Raw genomic sequence first — 24,672 nt, 5'->3', positions numbered from 1 at the left:
CTATTGGACTTGATAAAGATGTGGTCGACTTTATATAAACCCTGCAAACTTTTCAAATACGTGTGAACCATGCAAACTTCGAAACAATATATTCATACCACATTCTATGTAAATCTTAAGATGTTTGCCCAGGTACAAATTAGATCTTGATTATTTTTTGATAAAATCAAATTTGACCAAATAAATTTTTGTTAGATTCAAATATCATTCAAGGGTCAACCACTCAACCCAAATAGGTTTGATTGACCCAAATAGGTTTGGTCAATCAGAGAGATTGCCATTGGTAAGGGGATAAACTCTCTTGGAAAATATATGTTCTATCTAGCTAGTCTCCACGGCACTACCATCTAGCCGTCTTTAGGTTGTCAATATTTAATAGAAGGCAAATTCCAACTTTTGCATGCAAAATAGATGTGAAAGTTGACAGGAAATAGTAATGCAAATTATTCAAAATAGTAATCCAAATTGACAACAAAATAAATTATCAATAATAATATTATTCCTATTTTTTTTTATTTTTCTTTGGAAGTCGACTACGTTCAGCGTTAGTCGATACATTTTGGCATTGATACATCAAAGATGTGATAAACTCAATAACTGCCCACTCAAACTGAAACAAGACCGGGTCTATAGCCCAACTACATTATTTCTATTAGATTCAGTGTACCTTAACACGTCGAGAGTACTTTGTAACTTGTAAGTAAGTGGCTGTAATATAACTATTCAGACTTCAAGTGAAATCAGAAATGGACGTAGATCCTCTCTGGAAATCGAACTTAGAACCTCTAGAATTTTGAATAATATGTCAACATTATCAACTAGTTAGGCGACGCAGTATTGACGTTACCAAAAGTAATTTTCATGTTGATATTTCAAAAAAGAGTACCTAAAGCGTTTCTTTATGTATGTAGTCAATGTGGTCGTTCAAGATCCAAGAGTTCTTAAAGAAAAGTATTATCCGGGCATAAATTAACACAAGCAATTATAGAACACAACTTCCATAGAAATCCCTAAACTTTGTCGAAACCCACGGATTAGTGAGTAAATTTTCCTCAAAAACTTTTACACTCTTAATGACTTTTTAACAGAATTTAAAAGAGTTCTCCCATTAAAATTGGATGCTACTATATGCAACTTCAGTTTTGCTAAAGACAACTATTAGAGAAAAATAACTAAATAAAACTAACTAAAATTGTGTCCTAAATTGCTAACCAACACCAACACCAAAAATCAAGTATAACCGAATCTCTCCTCCATTCTATACACAACTCTAAAAAAATTATTGCACAAAATAACTAAATAAAATTAATTGAATTTTATCTTAAATTGCTAAATCCAACACTAAAAGGAAAAAAAGTCAAATATAATCGAATTTTTTCTCAAAATTCAAATTTCTATTACCATAATTAATTATTCATAAATAAAATTTATTCGAACATTAAACTAAAAAGTTAACCAAATATTAACTAATAACAAAAAAATATTATATTCTAATCAGAGCATTCCATGCTGTAATTTGAGGTAAAATCCAAAGAAAAAAAATTAAATATAACCGAATTTTTTCTCAAAAAATCTTGGGTTCAAATTTATATTACCATAAATTAATTATTCGTAAATAAAATTTATTCGAACATTAAACTAAAAAGTTAACCAAATATAAACAAATAACTAAAAAATATTATATTCCAATCAGAGCATTCCATGTTGTAAAACTCATACTACATAAAATCACTATGTATATTTTTAAGCTTAGTTTAAACCTTAATAATGTACTAGGGTATAGCCCGTGCCCGTAGGGCACGAAAATTTCTATATTTATGTTATAAAAAATTATAAAATATTTTGGTTATTTTGAAGTAACAAAAAAATATGTTAAAAATAATAACCGAGATTACATTGAGTTTTTTGAAAGGAGAAGAGAGGAAAGAGAGAAAAATAATTAGATAGTTTATAGGGAGTGGGTAGTCATTCTAACTTTTACACTTTTATCTTTTAAAAACTCGTTAAAAATAAGGGTCGTGATTTACAAAAGAAAATTGGACGACCGAGATTTATAAACCAAAGTTATGACATGACACCAATACCTATGTCATTTGTTATATAGATATTTCATAAAATCATATTACATAAAATCATACTACATAAAAATAATGTATATTTTTTTAAAACCTATAACACGTTTAAGTATTTTTTTTCTAAAATATTAGATAACACTAATACAACCAATTTTATTTTTGTTTAATAAGTTAATAAAAGAAAAAATTGTGTCTAGTAAATAATTTTGGGAAGTTAAAACATAGTTTTATTTAGCAATCTAAGATTCAAAAAATTATTTGCTAGATAAAACCAATAAATCGATCTTTGGTGTTGTTTAGCAATTTAATAAATGATTGTGTCTAGCAAATAGCTTTATGAAGCAATTATGCAGCTTCGTTTAGCATTTGTCTTAAAATTAGATATACTTTTCAAGTTTTGAAAATTTACAAAGTTCTTGTCATAAAGTAATTGAAATGTTTTTCCTTGTATTAGGTTTTTTTCTCATTTCCGAGTAAAAGACGTGTTAAACTTCTTCCCGAGTAGACTCTGAAAGTTATAAAAATTCATTGTTTGTTGTTCGTAAAAAAAAAAAAAAAAAAGTCTTTTATAATAAAAGTGGGCTCTAGATGGAGGATATACGTAGTAGGTTGGATTATCACACATGTTGTCGATGGAATTACGTGTTGCTTCATTTTTGTTAAAATAATATGACGGCTTTTCTTGGAATTTATTAAAAAAACATTAGTGGATTAGATTAGTCAACATCATTAACCTAAACAATTTTAAAGCAAAACCTACCCTCTCACTTTCTTATTCTTTTTCATAGTCCATTGTGATTGGCCCATCTATTCTTGTGTTCAATTAAATGAACTTCCAGTCGGATCCATTTGTTCATAAGATACACCAAACAAACACTACCAAAATATTAGGTTAGAGAAGACAAGATTTGGCATCTATACCCCAAGACAACTAATTGGTTGTCTATTTTGAATGTATATCTATAGATAAGATGAGTGTTCATAATCTGAATACTGTAAGACCATGTTTGGTGGTTGATGAAAAGAATTTAATTTTTTTTGTTGCAACTTGAAAAGAGTTACCGTAAATAGCAATCCATGATGTAATTTAATCGCAATACTATACTTTTTGGCTTGGGGACGAATAGAATTTGTGCGATTGATTTGTATGTAGATTATAGAGAAATGATCACATTCTCATCCTCCCAAGATTTTGCATTCTTGCCACACCAAACATCATATTGGAATGTTATCCTTACTAAATATTTGTGTTTTCCTTTATTATTCAGCTCATTTGAACTGTGAATCTTGATATTCATGTCTGTGTCAAATAGATCTAAAATTTATATTAGTCCGTCATTCGGACGAGACAGATTTCTAGTTAGATAAAATCAAAAATTCTAAATCTAATTCGAGGTATTTAAGATTTAAAGTTAGATTTCAAATCTGAATTTGAACAAATAAAATAATATAATAAAATCAAAGAGTTACCGTAAAATAATATAATACACGAACATGTTTACAGTCCAATTTGAAAATAAAGTTATGTAAACCAGCTGGAAAGGGGAATATATATATATTTTGATATATAAATCAAAGACTGAAGTTTATGTTTAATTAAGTTCTAATCTTGAATTAATTAAGTCAAAGCAGGCAGACAATTGTTTTTTTTTTTTTCTAATATCTTTTGTGTATCCTTCTTTTAAATCCCCACTTGAACTTGAAAAAGAACCTATTCTAGTACCCCACTTGCTTTCAATAGTAAGGTGACATTTCTCTTTTCCTTTTCTTTAATCCAATTTAATTTGTCTGGTTCTCTTTAAGTGATTTATCTGCCTGATTCAAATGAATCAAAAAATAAATTGAATAAATATTCATGGGACATCACATCTAACAAAATCAAATATTCTACAAAAAAAAAAGAATATTCTACTAATAATTAGTAAGATTAGGAAAATATAAACATCTTTCACTGCCTGTTCATTGTTCGAATATTTATTGAGATCAACTGATCAAGTGGAGGGATTTAGTTACATCAGAGAAATACACTATAATTTGTAGTTGAGTAATTAATTAAGGAATGAAAATACGGAGGTGAAGAGAAGATATTGAGACTTCAACCCAGAAAAGAAACCAAACCGAAGACATACACAGATTTATGATCGACCAGTTTATGAGAAAATAGCTCCTCTAAGTGACACTACCATGTAAATAGTCACTCATACCCAAGAAAAGATAGAGAATAGTAAAAATTTAGTATTTTAGGTCACAAAAGACTATCAAATCCTTCCATCTAAGGGCATCAATCAAACAATGAAAAATGGGATTCTGCAAGAAAAAAAAAATGCAAAATTTACAAATAGCTATGTACTTTCTTTCGCCCTCCTGAAGTGTATAAAAATTTTAACTTTTCCTTGAGCACAAATACAGAAACACCGATACCGTAAAAAACCATGTAAGATAAATCGAACATTAACATATAAATACCACTACTATAAAAGTACCACCACCTTATATAAAACTAATACTCGTCAAGAAAGGCACGGCATGATCCACACGAGAAATTCACTTCGGTCCTCTTCACCTCTGAGCTTTCGCCCTAAGCTCAACATCCTCGACCTACACCTTTCTTGCTTTGTTGTTCTAGGAACTCAGTGAACGAAGAGTCTTGTCAGAGAAAGAGGTCTGTTTCTCTAGTCACTTCTAAAAGATTATGTTCTCTCTAAAGGGGTTCGAGAGTTCCGCTTTTAAGCCTTTCCATCCGGGCTTGAAGCCCAGATAATGCTTTTTCATCCATAGGTAGAACTGTAGTTTGCACGATAGGTTCCTGCTCATCAACTACTTGATCTGATCCATGAGCAACTTGATCGTCTGATCCACGGACCAAATTACCACTATTCATGTGCATAAATTGTCTGTGTGCAGGATCTGGATTACCTGCAGCTGCTGCCAGTTGAATGCTCTTCATTCTTTCTCTAATTGCATCGAGTGTCCCACTTGATACTAGAGAGATTCAGTTATTCTAGTTAGAATGGTACTTCACACAAGAGTATAAGAAAACAGGAGAGAGAGAGAGAGAGAGAGAGAGAGTGTGTTGTGTTTACCTCCGGATGGAAATCTATCGTTCTTTTCATCTGCCATATGGTGCCGCAACTCCGAAAGATCGGCAATGCCTCTTAAAGAAATAGTGTTGCTAACTCGATCATCTTCGGTATGCGATGGTGGAAAATTTGAGTTCATTGAATCATGATTCAAATTTTGAGATTTTGAGTCATTTACTGAATTTGTCTGTATAGGTGATAAAGGAGCTAATTTTGGAGAAGATAGGGTTAGTGCAACTGGAGGAGGGGTTGAGATTGGTACACTTGAAGGAGTTCTTCCAGCAGCTGCATTTTTTTCCATCTGTGACAGTGAAGTTTAAGAACAGAAGGTGATTCCAGTTCCAAGATACGTGCAAAATTTCCATTGCCTACAAACTTGGTCAAAGAAAGTAGAAGTGTACCTGTGCTAATCCATCTCTAATATATGTTCGGAATGCTTCACTTGCATTCTGGAGCTGAGAAAAAATATCAACCTAAAGAACAAATGACACAGAAAGGATAAAATCATCGTACGTAGAGAGAGAGAGATGAATACATCAAATCACAAGCAAAAATTAATAGAAAGAGAACACAGTAATTGGTGAATCCTATTTACATGATTCGTGTACCTTAGGGTATAGTTGGGTAATCCGGTATAGTTCATATAAACCAATAGTGCAGGTTTGCTTGTCGCCGATCTTCTTGAAAATTGCAGCAAGTTCTTGCTGTGAATTGACACCAAATGTTTTTAAAATAGAAAGAAACCCAATAATGAAACAATTCAAAATTCAATGATCCACTTAATTCTTAAGAAGTTGAAGTGAAAACCTTCAATTGTGCATCAGCTGAGTTTGAAGCAGCTGATGGACTGTTGTTAGCAGAATCACCCCAATGGGTTTGACCAACAGGACCTGCCGGTGTTAGCATTCTCGCAGCAGCAAGGGTCTGAGAAATAAAGAAACGAAGTTCAATAAAAAAGAAAAGCGAAATAAAGCTACCACCCACAATGCATGAATTCTACCTGAAGATTGAGGTCAATATATGCAAGGATAATAGGTTGAGGTTCCATGTCAATTGGAACCATGGAAAGATGACCCTTGATTGCTGTCCCACGAAGCTTAACAAGTTCATGTAGAACAGTTTTGACCATTCTAAGTGGTTTGTCATCAGCTCCAGCTCTGGCACATTTGATGTGTTAGACACATTAGTCACAGGAAAAGAACGCCAAGAATTTTTAATTAGGTACACGGCAGTTACCTTCGTCTAATTTCTTCCATCCCTAATCCTTGAAGATAAACATGGATACTTTGAAGGATGCGGTCAAGATCAACTTCAAATATCGTACTCTGAAGAACCTACAAGTCATAAAAGTAGCATCTGTTACACACCAGAACAGGTTGTTAGGGGTGAAAAGTCGGGCGTGATGATGATCGAGAAAGTTGGGCGGATGGGCCACCCTAATCATATATGGTTATTAAGCAAATCAGATGAACATACTTTTGTTAGTTTGATCAGACATTTGACCACTAAGTCTGAAAACTTGTGATTCCTCGCAGCAAATGTCTCAGTTGAGGCTGGTGATGGCCATCTCGAGGGATCCAATGGACGCAATAGATTTATGAGTACGACAAAAGATGATGTTCGTTCTGCATTATCCAGAATCTTAAGCATCAAAACATTCAGTGCTTTCAGAAGCTGGCTACCATCATCCATCAGTGGCACCCTTTCATCTAAAAGCCAAAGAAGAAGCTCCGTGATGAGGCTGTCAATTGTACTCTCTCTCACAGCATGGGCAAGTCTTTTATTTTGAAATGTCTGAAATAATACACCATAATTATAGTTTAACACGAAGAAACCTTTAGTCCAAGAAGAAAAATTAGACAGTGATAAACTACAGACCTGCATGAGTGTGTTCAGAACATATTTACATGACCGAGAAGAAGCTCCTGCTAAACTGAAGTTAAAGGACTTAGCTACCTGCTCCAATAAAAGTTTAAACCACGATGAGAGGACCTAAAAGGCTAAAACATCGCAAAATGTTTAGTAATTCAAGACAAGAATGAGTAACGGGGTCGGTTTTACCTTAGTTGCTAGGCAAGAGACGAGTTTATCTGCGTCTTTAACTAGATCATCCATTGCAGTGCCTTCAGGTTCATTTGTTGCTAATGCCAACTCATGGCAAACAACTTTCATGCCTTCAACAGACTGCACCAATCAGATTGTTTGAAAGTTAGACAGTTGTTATCCATAACTAAGACACCAATATTTGAGATGAGAATACGCAGCTTAAAATCCGACAAGAGAATGAGGTCATTAACTGATTAAAAATATTTATGTAAAAGAATTATTTCAGAAAACGGTGAAGGCCCCATCTAGAAAAACAGATAAAGAACAAACAATGATGAGAGGAAATGACATATAATGAGTCCTTGGAGTAATCAAATTATCATCCTTAACTCGTAGTATTAAGGAGATCGCATTTTAAGAGAATAGTGGAGTGAAGATCCAAGTAAGCCAGTCGTTGTTCGTTAAAAGTACCTTCTAGATCAATTTTTTACATTTAAACCAATTATTGCCTAAACAATCTCAATCTTTGAGAACAATAGCAGGTTCGAGAATGAAAACATGAATAAAAAAAGGAATCAGTGTTCTCTTAAAAATCGAACTGTGTCAAGTGGACTACAGGTTGCCACTAGAATCAGTGGAACATGGGATCTAAATTTCATCATGCTGCAGTACTAACAAGGAATAATATCAGTGGAAAGGGATACAGTTCGAAAGCATCTAAAGACGGCAAACCTGCTCAGGGGAACCAAATGAAATGATATCTAGAGCTTCATTCCAGTCTGCTGGCCCGGTTGAACTTGGAACTGGACGGTGTATATGCCTGTCAAGATGAGGTTCAGAATGTCCAGCGTGTTCCCTGATGACGAACAGTATTACACCATTGAAGATTATCTATGACATAATGGAAACATAAAAATGTCTCCTAAAATAAACAAATTTCGTGTCCATAATCTGTTGAGTACCTTGTAAAACCTTGCAAGGAAACAGATCGTGAAAGAATTTCTCCACTCTGCTCTGCTACATCTAACCTGGAAGAATAAACCGAAAAATAATATGCACCTATATAACGATGAGAAAAAATGAAAATCAATTGAAATTTACTGCACGAGGAAATAAATTTACACTCCTGTCCCGAAACAAAGCAAAAACAAGCTTACACTTGACAAAAATCTCCCAGTTATAATAGTACGAAAACAATATACTAACATTGTGTACAAAATAAGCAAAAACTTCAACAAACCTTTAGCATGAATTCTCATAGAAACAGTTATCAGCATGAAAATTTCAAAACTATCTTAAGAGAAGACTAGAAGAGTAATGTCGAAATAGGTAAATAAGCATGCGCAGGACATCTTAAAATGGAGGGATTAAGTTCAGATTGGCAGCTGGAACTCTGGTTTCCCATTTTCCTGAACATCTTTCTGAAGTTTCACATTTTATCTATCCTTTGTGGTACTGCGACATGTCATTCTTCATTGTCGAAATGGAAGTTTCACATGTTTCTAATGTATATTGTATAGGGGTAAGTATTTAAAGCCTTAAACAATGAGGAACAACATGATAAAGTACCACAAAGAATAGATAAAATGATTACACACACACACACACACACATATATATATATAGAGAGAGAGAGAGAGTAACAAATACCAAATGGTTTAACATATGCTAAGTTACACAAGATGATAAAGCATTAAGCATGCATCGAAGCAACAGGTGGAAAGGAAATAATACACACCCATTGTCCCGGACAGAACGTCTCAAAGCGGCTCTAGCTTCACCAGGCTTTCCCTCTTTCCGTTTCTCCATCTCTCGGGCCTGTCCAAAAACATATTGATCAACATAAGAGTCAGAAGAACCATAACTTCATGACGAGAGGTGCACCCATGAGGAATTTGGACACTAACCTTCCACTTAAATCTATCGTCCAACATGCTTTTTTGAGCATCTGATAACTTCCCAAGATACCTCCATACATCCTCCCCTACACCATAAAAACAAATGTCAACGATTTATAGTGTATCTAAAATACACAATATACACATCAATAGGTATGCAACTACTCTCGGATCAGGTGGAATCAAACTTATTTTAAATGAATTAGCATAATCCTGTATGAACAGGACACAGATCTGTAACTGCTTGGTTCTGAAGAAAAAATTGATTAAATTAAACATTCGAGCATTCTGTGGAGAAGGAAAATAACATCAAGAAAAAATTAATACCCAACAAAATAAACATACTTGTCTGTAAATTTGTCTCTTTTTTTGGTTATTTTTACTTCGAAATCTGATACCTCGTGCAAATGTCAGATATCGATATCCCCACAGCTATTAGTTGGTCCTAACTCATGGTTTCGCGAAATTGCACAACTCTTTCAAGTTTGAATAAATGTATATAGGCAACATCATTACCGAGATTCTTATAAGCAGTCGCTGATGTATTTAAAGCAGCTTTCCTAAGTTCACCATCTCTTTCTGAAGTCAAAGCAGCAACGAGTTGCAGGGACTTCAACTGACCACTTATCTGTATAAAAGTATAGTTATGATTTTTTTTTAAATAAGTAATAGTTATAATTAGTAGCTTAATCCACAAAAAGGGCAAAATAACCAAAAAGAATTAATGGTGACGACTTGTTATAAACCAGGACAAATTTTTTACCTCAGCTCCATGGTGATCAATTAAGAAGCCAACAAGATCAACACACTCTATCCGAGAGCGATTGTTTTTGGAACGCAAACCCTCCAAGATAAAAGGAAACAGCTTCGATGCTGAATATATGTGTGTAATTTGTTTCATCAACTCCCGCATTTTTTCTCGCACTTTCTCGATATTATGCCCACACTATAATGGCATAAAAAACAATGGGAAAAAACGTGGTCACGTAAAATCCTACTCGAGCAGTACAACAGAACAAAAGAAAAAAATGAATACCACAATGCATTTACATCAAAGTCAAAACTCATCTAGAAAAGTTTATTACGAAATACCTTCTCCATAAGACATGGGAGAAATATAGATGCTTCTGCTTCTGTTAAATGATAGCCCGCATTCTTCAGTGAATCAAAGAATTCAGGGAGAAACTCCAGCACCTGTTTACTTTCAATCACTTCAAACCTAGAAGAACTTCATGCCATATTTAACGAACAAATTTAGTAGAAGTATTGTACCTTCAACAGGCACGTTGTGTTTGACTCACAGAACCGCATAACAAACCACCTCAAAAGTATATCAAGAAGCTCTATCATTTCCATTGCACCGGATGGGAGAGTCTGCACAACAGATACAGACAACCCTTTACACAAAATTAAGGCAACCCACATAACACAAGAAAAAAACTTACCTTGTGTAACAACTCAAGCCCATCCACTTGCTTCTTGAAGTCTGTGCTAAGAAGTCGTCGATGAAGGTCTTCTCTAAAATACCGCGTGAAATCATTCTGAAGTAAAGGATCAATTAGGAGGCTACAGATTACGGATAAAATGGAAACATATATTACACCCTAATAAGCATGTGAAAAACAGAAACCTCAAGCTCTTGAATTTGCTCCAACCGAATTTCCTCAAATTTAAATCTGCGAACTACGTATCTCTCCCTCTCTTCCTGCAAAATAATGAATCCAAGATTGAGGTAAAAGTGATATGCATGTTCCCCTTGACATGGTGAATGCGTATACCTTATTCGAATCTTTTATATTAAATAAAGGCTGGGACTGTACAGCAAGATCCTGAACAGATGCAACGGATTCCGGCCTAAGACCCTTGGCAGGAACAGCCCTCTGTTCCAATGAAAACAGTCAGTAACGTTTAGACAGAAAAAATCAAGGGTCTCAAGCAAGTACGACAAACCGAAGAAATGGCTTTGCTCCCATGCTTCCCACGATCACTATGGACAATTGTGTTGGACTTTCCAATCTTTGAACTGGTTTTTGATGCCATCCCAGATGAAATTGCTTTTGCAGATTCAAATGATTCTGGATATCAAGTAGGATTATTAGACCACAAACGCGTAAGTTGACTACTAAAATAAGGATGGATGTGATGATACACCTTGGAATGCTGCAGATGGGTTAAGCCGTTCAAGAATAAGGGCCACAGCAGGTCCACGGATATCTTTCACAACCTTGGTCACCTAAAACAAAAGAATCAATGAATTGATAGTGTTCCAGCTGTCAATCTCATTTCAGAAGTATGAAAATAAGGGTTTATGACTAGTCACATACTGCTTCTTGTCCAGAAACTCTCACAATTTCAGCGATGCATGCCTCAGCAGCTTTTCGAACCTCTGATGATTTGTCCTAAAGAAAAATGCACATTTGTAAATTATGTTTACATCATAAGAAATTGACTGCATCTTAAATTACAAATACCGTCAGAGCAGAGGCAGCTGGTTTCAATAGATGGAGAGCATCGGGTGATTCACTTGTTCCTGAAAGATGCTTCGATAACCAATCGAAGAGATCTTTCCTCCCCTCTGCACCAATCTTTGTATCAGAGAGAGCACCTACAAAGTATGGAACCTACAAATCCGCCATTTTCAAGAAACGGAATAGTCAGCATGTAAGTTTATTCTGAAGTCATAGGAATCAATAACTGGCAGTACCATCTTATCGAGTTGGACAGCTCCAAGCCAGGTTTCTAAAGTATTCAAAGTGCATTCTCTCATGTGCTTCTTATTGTCACCAATGCATTTCAGAACATCAGCTAGAAGACCCTGCAAAAGACCAAGTCTCGTGTTCTTATGTATATATGCCTCGAAAACAAACTAGCATACATAAATGGAGAGAAAACAGATCATATTAGAACTTTAGAAGTTAACTTTTATACCTTGCTTGACTTCTCAACTGGTGGGCCCATTGCGGATGCAACGCCACCGATAGTGGCCAAGGTTGCCATTACTAAGTTTTTGTTGCTATCATATAACCGCCCTCTAAGTGCAGAAAATAGCTCCACTGATGATTCCATAACAAAAATAAAGTCAGTTACTCCGGCTATTAGAATAGAATAACCATGACATAATATCGGTAGCTGGTATCAGCTAATCTCTAAATTTCTGTATGCAGCTAATGAACATATCTCGTACCAGTTCCAGTAGGCTGAATACGCTTGTTGGCTTCTTCTAAGATCTTATTCACTGACTCTATAGATTCCAAACGAAGCTGCAACAACCAAAAAAATATCAGGTTTTGAGAATGAAACAAAATTACTTAGCCACCACTAGTCCACTACCATGAGATTTGATATTATTAATATACAAGTAACTTTGGAATAGGAGGATGCCCTGGCTTGGCCACCGTCCAAAACCAAGTTCAGACGTCGTACCAGATATATGTGGCAGAACAATTCTGCTTGCCCAATGGGTCAAGGCCCAGTCTATCCGCATATAACAGCTACAAATCTAGGTGGAGTCTGGCTGACTCAAGGCAAAATATTTCCAAGACAAGTAGACAGTTGGTCCGTGGACTAAACGGTACAACCCTAGGTTTTTTTTCGGAAACTTATCCAACCCTATGTTCATGCTTCAAACATTCCACAATACCAAATTCCAAATAATGGCTGTCCAAATTACTTCAAACGAGAAATGCACATAAACAAGTGAACCTTCCAGTCAGGGCTGCCAAAGTTCTTCAGCAAAGTTGGAGTTATCTTTTCACTAATATCTTCACGTGGCAGGCCGTCCAACCCACCAGCAGATGTAGATGATGACAATTCTGCTGCCTTTACTGTTTTCTTAGGAGCTGCCGCTGCACCCTGTTGCAATCGATGCTAAGTACAAAAGTAACACAAGTAAAAACTAAAACACACGCATGCTGATTGAACTAGAGATATACCTCAAAGGGATTCTTTTCATATTCTGCATCAAGTGTACTAAGAAGTGCAGGCTTCACATCTGTCAGAAACCCCTTAATATCTGCAACAGAAAGGAAAAATTAAGCATTCCTTTACCAAAAGAGAAGGTGAGTTGAAACAGACAGCATGAGGACAAGATAAACAACTCAGTCACCTGGACCGACAAATTTATGTAATGACCCAATCAGCTTTATAGTTGCATTTCTAGTGGCAGCAGCACTTGATTGCAGTCCTGTGTCTTTGCAGAAATCAATCAAGTCCTGTGAAGTGAAACAGTTAGAAATAAATAAGATGGATATTGGGCTGCAGATCTAATTTCCTGTTGGTCTTGGGTAACTTAGCAGGACTGTCAATACTTCTTTTTTTTGAAACTTTGAATGAATATATTGAAAAAGAACGAAAAATATGTACAAGAATTGGGGGTTAGGCAGCTGGAAATCTCACGATACCCAGGCCTCCCAATTAACTACAACATGTCAATACTTTTCAACAAAAATTATATTTATTTATTGTTTAAGCTTGGGCTTCCAATGCAAACTTGTGTAAATTTTACATAATGTGTCTAACTTGTGCAAAGCTTACATAGGAGGTGAAGCGTAAAACAAAATTAATAGATTTTTGACAAAAGAAAATTGGATGTAGGAGTTTTGGTCATTTTTCCGAAAGAAAAAAGAGGAAACTAAAATCACCTTCAGCTTCAAATGGGAAACACCGAAGTCTTCAACTGCAGAAACCATCCATGATATTCCTTCACTTAGAACCTTGGGATTCTTATGTTCTTTCATTATTTTGTATAGCTAGAACCACCAAATGCAAAAGTTATTCCACCACAAGTCAGAGCACAAGGTATGACTAGATGGGGCATCAAATGTCAATTGAGCAATTTAACTTACCCTCTCAAAAACAAATCCAGGACCAACAGCTTCTGAAAATGTAGTAAGGCACTTCATTGCATGAGTGCGGGTCTTAATATCTGCTACACGTTCGCTTATTCCTGAGAATTAGAAGGGTAAATTTAGTTCGGAGCATGCCTCACCGTGAAGCCAAAAACTACTCAACTCAGCATAATATTCGCCACAATAGCAGGTATTGACAAGAGCAGAGTATGTGATACAGAAAAGGAAGAAGCACTAAGAATAAATCTAACCAACTTAGACCCTCCAATGTACAAACGAACACTCGAACGGTGATTTAATGGTTAAATCTAACTCAGCATAATATTTGCCACCAGAAACCTATTTCCCACTATGTGCAGAAACGAACACCCAGACTGATTTGATGGTTAAATCCAAATTTAGCTTTTCCACAAGTCAAATTGCAAGATTTTATGATGCTGAGACACGAAAGACTATGCAGGATGCAGCTTCTTTTGGCGATAAGATTAGTTACCTAGAATGCAGAGTACAACACATCTTTTGGGGAATTTTGATACTGTAGAAGCTATATGCGTAATAACTTCAATAACCTGTTGTTGGACCTGCACTCATAGAAAAGCCAAAAGATGAGATGATCTGCTGATACTCGAGAAAAAAAAAAGTTCAGAATAACCCAAGTATCTGTACTTTCTTTTTAATATGTAAGAGTACCTGCACATTTTTCTCATTCCACCCAGGTACATTACACAGCAAACGTATCAAAATCTCAGCTGACTGGTCAAGATTCTGAAGACCTTCTACCTCCTGTTTTAGAGAGAGAATTGCTGCAATGTGATGGAATTTATTCAATAAGGAATCAACACTTCAGAGTGAATTGTATCAGGCGCATCTTACACTTCTAAATTAGAAGTCTGATTATATACACCAATGCAAAAGTCAAACAGTACTTTTGATATAATAACGTGAAGGCGTGACATATAAGGATAAAAGTAGCACAAATAAGAAGCTAAGCAAGGTGCTTTACAGCATTAGGCCAGGCCGTAGAGAATGGATGGCCAGAGCTTGAACACTACGAGTCCTATTGGAACTGGACTCTTATCGGAGTCTATCCTGAATCTAAAGGAGCGCTAGTTTTACACCCCACTCTATTTATGAAATCTAAACAGGAAACAAATGACAAGATTATTTCATCCATGAAGGTCGAACAAAGGAACCATTCACGCTGAATCATAATTTATGATTTTAACAAACACTAATTAGAGGTAATAAGATGGGCTACAAGAAGCCAACCAGGTAAACAAGATAACAACTTACAAGTTACAACACAAACAGTGATACAGATCAAAAGAGAATTACAATATAAAGGACATTGAGACTAAACATTAATATTTTGTTCTACTTTATGTCCATAACCAGCCTTGATTCCTGAACGAAAATAGTATAGATGGCCTACTTAGTCTCATAGAAACGTTTCGTCCTGAAGAAAAACGAAAAAGTACAGCATGTATATGCAACACTTATAACAACGAATGAGATGTATGGAGGCCTTACCCATCCCAGATCAAGAGTTTAATGTAACAACTACAAAATCGATGAATCAATTCAAGAGAACATACGCCATTAACAATTCCAACTGGAGCAGAGGAGACAAGTGGCTAAAGTTCATATCTTATTTACACGTTACTGTATTCTGGGAGGTGCTACCGTGCTAGTAGCCACATTGCAATATTTTTTTTGGCCTGAAATTGATAATCACATTTTGGGGCTGTAGGGGAATTCCTTGTATAGTTCCCTTTTTAATTATTTCCAATTGTTAAAAAAGAATAAATTTTCCAATTAGAGCACAGCTAGAAGACCAGGAAAAAAAAAAAAGGCAGTTAGAAAAGTAAATAATATAGAACCTTCAAGGCGTTCCTTCCAGACACCACTCTTTAGTTGAGAAATAGTCTCTGGTTGCAAAAGGGAACCTAATCTGCTTTCGATTTCTTCAAGAGTCATTTCTGCAGGCTAAAAATTCATGTAACCAATTGGTAACACAGAAATTACTTATCAAATAAAGACAACAAATGCAACAGAAAGCAGAAGCAAGCATAGACAGATTGGTGTTTTACCTCAACATCTTCATGTACAACTGCTGCAGGGGCCTTTGATTGTCCACTTCCATCCCCCTTCTTGCTAACACCCGGTTTTGCTGAACCACTTTTCTTAGTGACCGGCTGCTAAAACAGGGAATTTATCAAAAGAAGATAACTAATAGAACAAGACGACTGATAATCTTCATATCAGTTAAAATTTATGTACAATTTGATCTACAAAGGAAAATATCCGATCCACGGAAAAAAGGGAAAGAAGGTCTCACAGCAGCTTGGATAGGTTTCTTTCCGCTAAGCATGCTTGCAGCGGACTTTCTAACGAAAGAGGTCGATGTAGTCTGCAAAGTAATTAGAAATTAGTGAAGCATTAGTTTTGAACTTTTGATGAATATATTTATATGAATAAAGATGCTGTCAGTAGCCATAATTATGGCTCAAGGAACTTAGTGGACGTCGAATCAGAAGTGACACAATTCTAAAGCTACTTCTTATGCCAACTAGTCGATCACAGTAAGCAGATTATCCATAGAAGTAAAATGGGTGACCTAGGAAATAGCTTCCTTTACAAATTACAACTATACTGCTAGAGAAGAAGAGATGCAGTTGCATTGTGGGGTATGCTAAGAGATAAAAGAGTAGATCCATTAACAGAATGAAGCTTGTAACCAAATAACAGATGCATACGAAAATTTCAGACAGATTTATAAAAGTGGAAGGGGTCAAACTTTGTAAACCAAAAGATAACCATGAAAATGGAAACAGAATTTCAACCAAAAATATACACACCTCTGACGATGAGACGCCCCCACCAGAACCTGAGGCTGGAGCAGGCATATAATAATATAAAACTTTAGGCAATGAAAACAACCAAGGCTTCAAAGAAAGACAGAAGTTACTGGCGATTAAAGAACAACTAAATCAGAAACATACACACCTGAGCCGCCTGCAGAAGGAAGAACGCCACTTCCAGATCCCCCAATCATTTCAGTAAGCTTCTTTTTCCTCACCTCATCAAGTTTCTCCAGTGACCTTTCCAGAGGTCTCATTCCAACAGACTAGAAAAAAACAGCGCATGGATGTAAGGCATGGTATTTGAATATGTCTTTGCAAACTTAGTTGCCAAATTAATTAGTAATTACCAAGAAAGGATTAGTAGTATACCTTTGCTATTGCTGCCAAAACTGAAAATGATGCATCTCTAACTTCCGGGGTACCATCATTCAGACACTACATACACAGGATACTTGTCCAGTAAGGCAAGAAACAAGCGCTGTCACTATGAGAAAGAATAAGTATGGGATGCTAAGGCATCAAGACACTAACCTCCATACAGATGGGAACATACTCCTTATGCAACTTGAGAACAACAGCTTTGTTGCTTGTATCGATACAAAATGTGACCCAATTTAAAGTTAAAGAACGGACAAGTGGAACTTTGTTTTTCACAGCTGTTTTAACATCTGCAAGGAGTCAAGGACAAGTAATAAGAAAACAAACATCCGTCATGCTTTCACTTGCATATGATAAAATACGTTTAAAATTTTAATCATCAAAACCTTGGATATTGATTGACTACGAAATAATTATGAAAAAGAACAATTGCAAGATAAATCGTAAGAGAGAAAACATATATCCGCTAAAAGCAAGGGTTCATTATAAGAGATAACAATCTACTTTAAGTAAGTCAAGCAAAATGCTTAATGAGCTACAAAACTTAATACCACTAATACCAAAGGTTTGCTTCAAATTACTCAATGAGATTGACAAGAAAACAAATCAGTTACTAGAAAGAGAAACAAAATGTGACTTGTTCTTCAATATGATATATGATGAAGCCGTTGAATCATTCTCGAATAATAAATAAGAAACATCTTGGCATCAGGGAATTTGCAGAAAATGGAATGGTAGGAGTTATAAAGTTTCATCAAATACTTAATTTTCACTGAATAGGCTCAGGTGTTACACTAGCACTAACAATAAACTAACAAGAATATCTGAATGAACGGCAATCCAAATCTAATGAAGAGTTAATTTGCCTTCAATAACATCTGGAAGAGTAAAGCACCCAGCCTTATGCAATGCTTGGAGGGTCTGACTTAGAGATTCTGTGACTGTCGGCTTCTTTTCTTTTAGTTTTTCCTAGTCAAGACAAAAGAAAAGAGACTGAATCAACCAAACTAATCAGGATAATCATTAAACATAACAGGTCAAATGGATTGAATACTCGATTTTATAAGATTTTAAGTTTTGCCAATGTAAAATACACTCGGACAAACATGATCCATTTATAGTCCATCTCACCATTAAATTAAAGAAAGTATTTTGCAAGTCAAATACATATAGCATAAAATAGAATATCCAGGTATCCAGCCATTAATAACTTATCGTTGTACAATACCTCGCATAAGAGTAAGGCAGACTAGCTGAATAGCGCCTAACTTCTAACTTCTTACCAATCAGATAAGTTTGTATATTTAGCACTAAATTGGGAGTATTAGGTATGCATTAATAAAGGACATGAAGCAAAGGTATGGACTTAGAAATAAAGCAGTCATCTGGTTATAAGTAACTTCTTCCAGATAATGCAACTCAACGAGTAAATGAACAAGAATCATATTCTCAAAATACTCACAAGCAAAACTGGTAGTACAAAACGAGCACTTCCAGAAAAATTATTTCTCAGTCCACTTGCGAGATTTCCAATAGCTTGTATAGCTTCAACTGCAACAGCTATATTCACATCTGTAATAAGCTGCAAACAGAAATTTTCACTTATAAAACGCCTTCTTTTCTCAATAAACATTGACATGCGCAGTTACACATTGAAATGGAATTATAACAATAATAAGGTATAATGTAGACATGCACATCAGTTGCATATTGCACATGCAAGAATTTGATCAATACCAACCAAACAAGCTTGATATGCAAGAACTTCGTAAACAGGGGTACTAATAAAAAGAGTAACTTGATAAATAAAAGGATTTTTTGTAAACATAATGATTTCAAGAAACAACTAATTTTCTTGGCATAAAAGCGAACAGTTCAAACCATCAATTAAGTTTCACTTAACTGATATATAAATAAAACAATAGGATAATAAACTAATATATATGAGATATAATATGCTAATGACCAAGTAGACATGAATAATGCATGCACGCCTCTCAAATTTAATACGTTGATTTTCTAAAACTTACTTACACTGACCACAAAAATATCAAAAATTTCAAACCTATACAGCCCTACAAGTTGACACATTCGTTCTACGAAAAGGCTAAATACTTTAATTTGATACAAACTGCAGTAAAAATACTAAAATGTGAAGAAGTGGCAATAATTGCATTTTGGTCGTTTAACGAATGGCTATAGCCAGCGATCAAAGTATACCACCTTTCCAATGCTTAGATCAACTTTTTGAGAAACAAAATGAGGTTTAAATAAAGAGAGAGCACCTTCTTAAGCGTTCGACAAACTTCAGTAAAATCACCAGGAGCAATTCTTTTTGTTGAAGCAAGCTTAGTAAGCTCTGCCACAGCCTCCTTTCTTTCGGACCATTTTGTAGCTTTCTGAAATCACAGAGAAAAGGACTCAACTAGGATAAATACACAAATAACAAAGATAAAATACTGAATTTATGCACGTCATATGAATTAGAACACTTACCACTCTATCCCAAAAGCCAGATTTCTCCAATGGAGTTAAAATATCAACAGGATCAACGAGTTCATACTCATCTATTTCCTGGGGAGCTGAACATATAGATCATGTCAGAAAGGCAAATATATAGTTGGGTCTGCAAGTGATATACAGAACTACGTTCTATTTTAAGAAAACATAGTTCTCCTACATTTAATTTTTATCCTTCGGTCAAGAATGAAGATAAATGAGACCATTCACTAATCAAACTAAGCCACTTTCAAATTACAGGAAGCTGATTTATTTACCATCATCAACAGATTCTTCAGTAGGTCCAGGGCCCCCAGCTTCAGACACTAATTCTTGTTCTGGCTCCTTGTCTTGCTCAGATCTAATAACAAACCAAGAGATAATCAAGCCTACTACAAAATAAATTATAACAAAAAAGTTTGCTCACATCAACTAGTCCATAACCAACACGCCGGTATTGGTCATTATTCAAATTGAAAATGAAATTTCTGGACTGTTCAGTGTATACAGTTTTGATGAAGTTTATAGGAGCACTGGAATGAGAACCTTATCTTTCTTGTTGGTCTAGCTCCACCCATAACATTGCCAAGCTCCGCCTCCAGCTCTTTTTTCTTTAATATATAGACAGATATCGTTAAAATCAAGAAAGTGACACATACAAGAATTACAAAGTGGGTATCAATCATACTTACCATTGTATCCCTCATCTTTTCAAACAAAATTGACTTCACCGGGTCTTTACCGATCCAGCGACATAGCTCAAGTGTCAGTCCTTTGGAAGATGCACGGACATTCTGATCTTGATGGTCAAAAAGCTCAGGCAACATCTTCAAAATCCTCTTTGGAGGAATAACTTTGGACCCAAAGTCACTGAAAAATAGCAAACAAAATTAATTCTTTTCAAGTAGTTCAAAAGTAAAACAACTTTAAACATCAATTGAACTGCAAACCTCAAAGCTTGAAACATAACATCAATAGCAGGCACAACTGCTTTAGCGACTTTATGCTTAATAGCTTTCTCCATAGCGTCCTGAAATTTCAACACATATTTATGACTCAATTTCAAGCAATTTTGAAGATATAGATAAAGAAATTAGTCAACCTTACATTAGTTCAACAAGGAATAAGTTAATTTAATAATTGCACAAAATCACGTTCTAGTTTCTCAGGTATAGGAAATAGAAAATCTAACATTAAATAATACTTTTTCATTGACAAAAGGATAGTTGGAGTGTCAATATATACATGAATTTGATCACCGCTCATACTAAAGATATGATTATTCGAAAAAATAGCCATTTATATAGATAATTTTGTGAGAATAGTCCCACATAGGAGAAGCGCGATCTAGTATACAAGAATATAATGACTAGGTCCTCTCCACTCATTGCCAATTAGTTTTGAGTTGGACTACCAAACTCAACATGGTATCGGAGCTAGGCCCACACTTGATAGGTTTAAAACCCACATGTGCTCCACGTCACCAAAAAAGTAAAAAAAAAAATACACGTATTAGGCTCAAAGAATGCCACACTTGAGGGGGCATGTGAGAATAGTGTCCCATGGGAGAAGGGTGGTCTAGTATGCAAGAATATAATGCCTAGGTCCTCTCCACTCATTGCCAATTGGTTTTGAGTTGGATGACCACACACTTAACAAGATTAACATAAGCTAAGAAAGAGATAAAACTATATTGTTCACACACATATACTAAGTTCTCGTTAATTGCACGTCGGTATATCATTAAATTCACAATAAGTTATCTCAGGTTTACCAAAATTTTGGGACAAATGTTCCATTTTTTGTCGATTAGACCGAAAGAGAGCAAACACAAAGCCCAGAAAATCTAGGTTGATGTCAGAGACCCAGTGAAGGTTGGAATGAAACTATAGTGTTTCATAACATAGTTATGTTGAACTAGTGCTCCACAACATACTAATATTGCATTACTGTTTAGTAACCTCATATTCTGATGCCTCATGCCTGGTCTCAAGCAACAATTGTTTCAGTCACATAATTTGCAAATCCCATTATATTTCAATCCACATTTCTAACGAAAGTTTAGATGTATAAAAGTTCTATAGAATTTTGCAATACTCACACAAATTCATTTTGGATAAATAGAACTTAAAAAGAAAACGAAAAAGTGATAATGACAACTTTTACAACATAAAATTTAAAAATAAAAATTACATTTTATATATTATAAGATACATATATTTATATGTCCTTTGTTATATGTCTGTCTCAACTCTTAACTGCAATCAAGAAGACATACTGCAAATGTATGTAGATGGCAAAATTCTAAGTGAAACCCACGTCAAATTTACACTGTTTATAAAGTAGAATTTATATCAAAAGCTTCAAACTACATGGTCAAATTTGTGTCATACTGAAAATAAGCCAATGTAGTATCTAATTATACAATATAAAATGCTTTTACACCCCTTCTGTACCTACTTCCCAGATAATAAACTCTCATAACAATTAAAGAAAAAAACTACCGAATTGTAGTTCCGAATATACATCAACGGAAAAGTTCTCCCCGATTGAAAAGAAAATGAGTCAGAGAGAACAGAATGTCAAAATCGAACGGGAGTCTGACATTGATGTATAGTGGACAAAGAACGACAACAATGTCCCCATCCACTAGCGTATTTCTTTCACTAATGTCAATATGCAACCATCAGCCAGAGAAATGGTTAAAATACGAAGTTAACGAGCATAATTTTCACTAACTTATGCAGAATACCAGGTCTAACTTCTTCCATTAACATTGAGTGATATAATTCAATTAAGCAAAACTAATCACCAAATTAGTAAACACATAATCATAAACTAGCGAGAACCCTTACCAGGAAAACCTCAGTCGCTTCCAACTCCACCCAAAGAAGAAATGAAGCCTGAGACTTCTCCACTGTTTTCGGTCGACCAGTGAGACATTTAGCCACAATAGAGTCACACACTTCTTTTGCATACCTATAGAGACACTCGTACTCTTAAGAACAAAGATTCATGCAAATTCTTAACAACTCAAAAAGGAAGCATTTTTTTTCCTTTTTACCTTCCGGCATCAGCATCAGCAGCTCGTAGAAACGCAATTAGGGCATCTAAAGCTTTCTCCTGAACAGGAGCATTTGAATCTGCAACTGTCTTCCTAAACAAAGGACCTAATAAAATTCAAAAAAAAGGAAAAATCTATCAACAGTGAAATTTGAAAAAGAACAAACTTTTTCGAATCAGATCGAACAAAATTTTCACTCATTTAATCAATGTACTATCACATATTACAAATAAACAGATCGAATAGATCAAATCAAGAAATATTCATAAAGAAACAGATCTAAGAACTAGAAATAAGAGAGAATAATTAACTGACCGAATTCTCTAAGACGAGGATCTTTAGGATCTGTAATAGAATCACAAAGTGCAGCAAGGTCGATGTTAGCATCATTTCTAACTTTCCAATTTTTGTGTAATAAACGATCTTCCCATGGTAATTTCTTCGCCTCTTTCAATAATTTCTCATCTTCAGTAGACATTTTGTTTCTTCTTTCTCTTAAAACCTAACCTAACCTTACGATGAACAAGGAAGCCTGAGTTTCAGATGATCTAGAAGAGAGAGCCGACAACACCCAAGGTTAATGGAGATAGAAAGCAAGATAGAGAGAGAGATTTTTACGGTAGAGAGAGAGATTATTTTCGGCTCGTTCTCGCTGCCGGCGAAGGCCAAGGGAAACTATTATCTGATAGTATATGATAAATCGTCAGTACAATAGAGAACGAATTTTATTTTTGAGAGAGAGAGAAAGGGTAATATAAGTGGTATTTTTATTTTATTTTTGACTCCCGAGTTTGATTCGGCAAAATCTGAATATAACTCGACTAAATTGATTCGGTTGAGTCCACCATTTTTTGGTGTAGTGGTTGGACATCTCTCTTAAGTCCAGCTATTGGGATTAAGTCTCGGTGGAAGCCGTTTATCATCAAGATTTATCTCATTTAATTTCGTCATTAAATATTAATCATGATGTATCAATGTCATTCAAATGTAACGACTCTTGGAGCCCAATCTCAACAAAACAAAATTTGATTCGGTTGAAACTAACTTACTTGAGTTGGATTCGTCTGAATCTAACTTGGCTAATATAGATTCTTATGTGGCTTTGAGATTTTCAAAAACTGGATCATCTTAATACGGGGGTTAGAGTTTTCAAATTAAAATCAATGAGTTTGTGTAGGAGAAGATGAGAGAAAGGGTAATTTAAGTGGTATTTTCATTTTTCTCTGCGGAGTTTGATTCGTCAAAATCTGAATATAACTCCGATTATATTCTTCTGAATATGACTCGACTAAATTGATTTGGTTGAAAGTACTAACTCGCTTGAGTTTGATTCATCTGAACCTGACTTGGCTGAGGTTGAGGTTGAGTTTGGAATGACTCAGTTGAGTCCGACTTGGTTAAGTCTGACGTGGTTGAGTTTAAACCGTCTAATTTGAAAATAGTTTGAGTATAAAGATAGCTTAAATCTGATATTTTCTCACAACTATACCAAACACTAAAGTTTTATGTCTGACTCCAACCATCCCAGTTTCAGTAGCCCACCCAGATAACCGACCCTGATAAAAGCAGTCAAATTATATTAGGGTTTGTTTGGTTCATTTGAAAATATTTTGATGTGATAATCATTGTTTTCTCGTGTGAAAGAAAACTAATTATTTTCATATAGAAAATTCAAATATCAGTGTTTCCTGTAGTTGTGACACCTTTCTTAAGTTAAGACTCTCTTTAAGTTAGGGTTTTCAACAAAAAAAAAGTTCAGGTCCTCCATTGAGAATTTTTTAACTCTCAATATGTGGCTTTAAAGTTTTCAAAATTGGGCATTCAGGGTCTTAATACGGGGCTAGGGTTTTCAAATTAAAACCAATGAGTCTGTGTGGGAGAGGATGAGAGAAAGAATTGAAGATTAAGAAACTTACATAGA

The 24,672-nt window shown here is 35.1% G+C and overlaps 1 protein-coding gene across 1 annotated transcript; it reads right to left on the bottom strand.

Annotated features, from left to right (window-relative positions):
• Positions 1–4,406: 4,406 nt before the first annotated feature.
• LOC147560185 (protein MOR1-like) lies at positions 4,407–23,549 on the bottom strand. The gene is made up of 53 exons (XM_086662276.1): positions 23,067–23,549; positions 22,752–22,857; positions 22,543–22,666; positions 20,638–20,717; positions 20,380–20,557; positions 20,234–20,298; positions 19,966–20,048; positions 19,685–19,770; positions 19,474–19,587; positions 18,651–18,770; positions 18,055–18,157; positions 17,342–17,478; positions 17,180–17,245; positions 16,953–17,073; positions 16,805–16,839; positions 16,285–16,356; positions 16,037–16,141; positions 15,827–15,932; positions 14,637–14,749; positions 14,440–14,527; positions 13,944–14,044; positions 13,740–13,847; positions 13,205–13,310; positions 13,032–13,111; positions 12,802–12,951; positions 12,284–12,359; positions 12,028–12,152; positions 11,804–11,914; positions 11,571–11,720; positions 11,424–11,498; positions 11,251–11,332; positions 11,050–11,174; positions 10,878–10,979; positions 10,730–10,804; positions 10,545–10,640; positions 10,372–10,473; positions 10,192–10,293; positions 9,863–10,045; positions 9,616–9,727; positions 9,109–9,185; positions 8,940–9,019; positions 8,164–8,229; positions 7,934–8,057; positions 7,217–7,339; positions 7,034–7,111; positions 6,632–6,949; positions 6,392–6,489; positions 6,156–6,312; positions 5,963–6,079; positions 5,764–5,859; positions 5,557–5,628; positions 5,159–5,456; positions 4,407–5,057 (listed from the first exon to the last, which is right to left on the bottom strand). The coding sequence occupies exons 1-53, from the start codon at positions 23,227–23,229 to the stop codon at positions 4,777–4,779; spliced, it is 6,111 nt and encodes a 2,036-aa protein (XP_086518402.1). The 5' UTR covers positions 23,230–23,549; the 3' UTR covers positions 4,407–4,776.
• Positions 23,550–24,672: the final 1,123 nt, after the last annotated feature.

This window comes from Eschscholzia californica, unplaced genomic scaffold (assembly GCF_041429995.1).
Source record: "Eschscholzia californica isolate CP2 unplaced genomic scaffold, dmEscCali1.0.p SCAF_2, whole genome shotgun sequence".
NCBI classification, from domain to species: Eukaryota; Viridiplantae; Streptophyta; class Magnoliopsida; order Ranunculales; family Papaveraceae; genus Eschscholzia; species Eschscholzia californica.
Note: the sequence above shows the minus strand (reverse complement) of the source record. Positions and strands in the feature narration are given on the sequence as shown.

Excerpts from the sequence above, each read along its gene's own strand:
- LOC147560185 (XM_086662276.1), bottom strand. The coding sequence starts at position 23,229 with ATGTCTACTGAAGATGAGAAATTATTGAAAGAGGCGAAGAAATTACCA. Across the intron at positions 7,112-7,216 it reads TCTCTTGCCTAGCAACTAAG|GTAGCTAAGTCCTTTAACTT; the intron begins GTAAAACCGACC and ends TTATTGGAGCAG. Across the intron at positions 5,629-5,763 it reads TTACCCAACTATACCCTAAG|GTTGATATTTTTTCTCAGCT; the intron begins GTACACGAATCA and ends TTTGTTCTTTAG.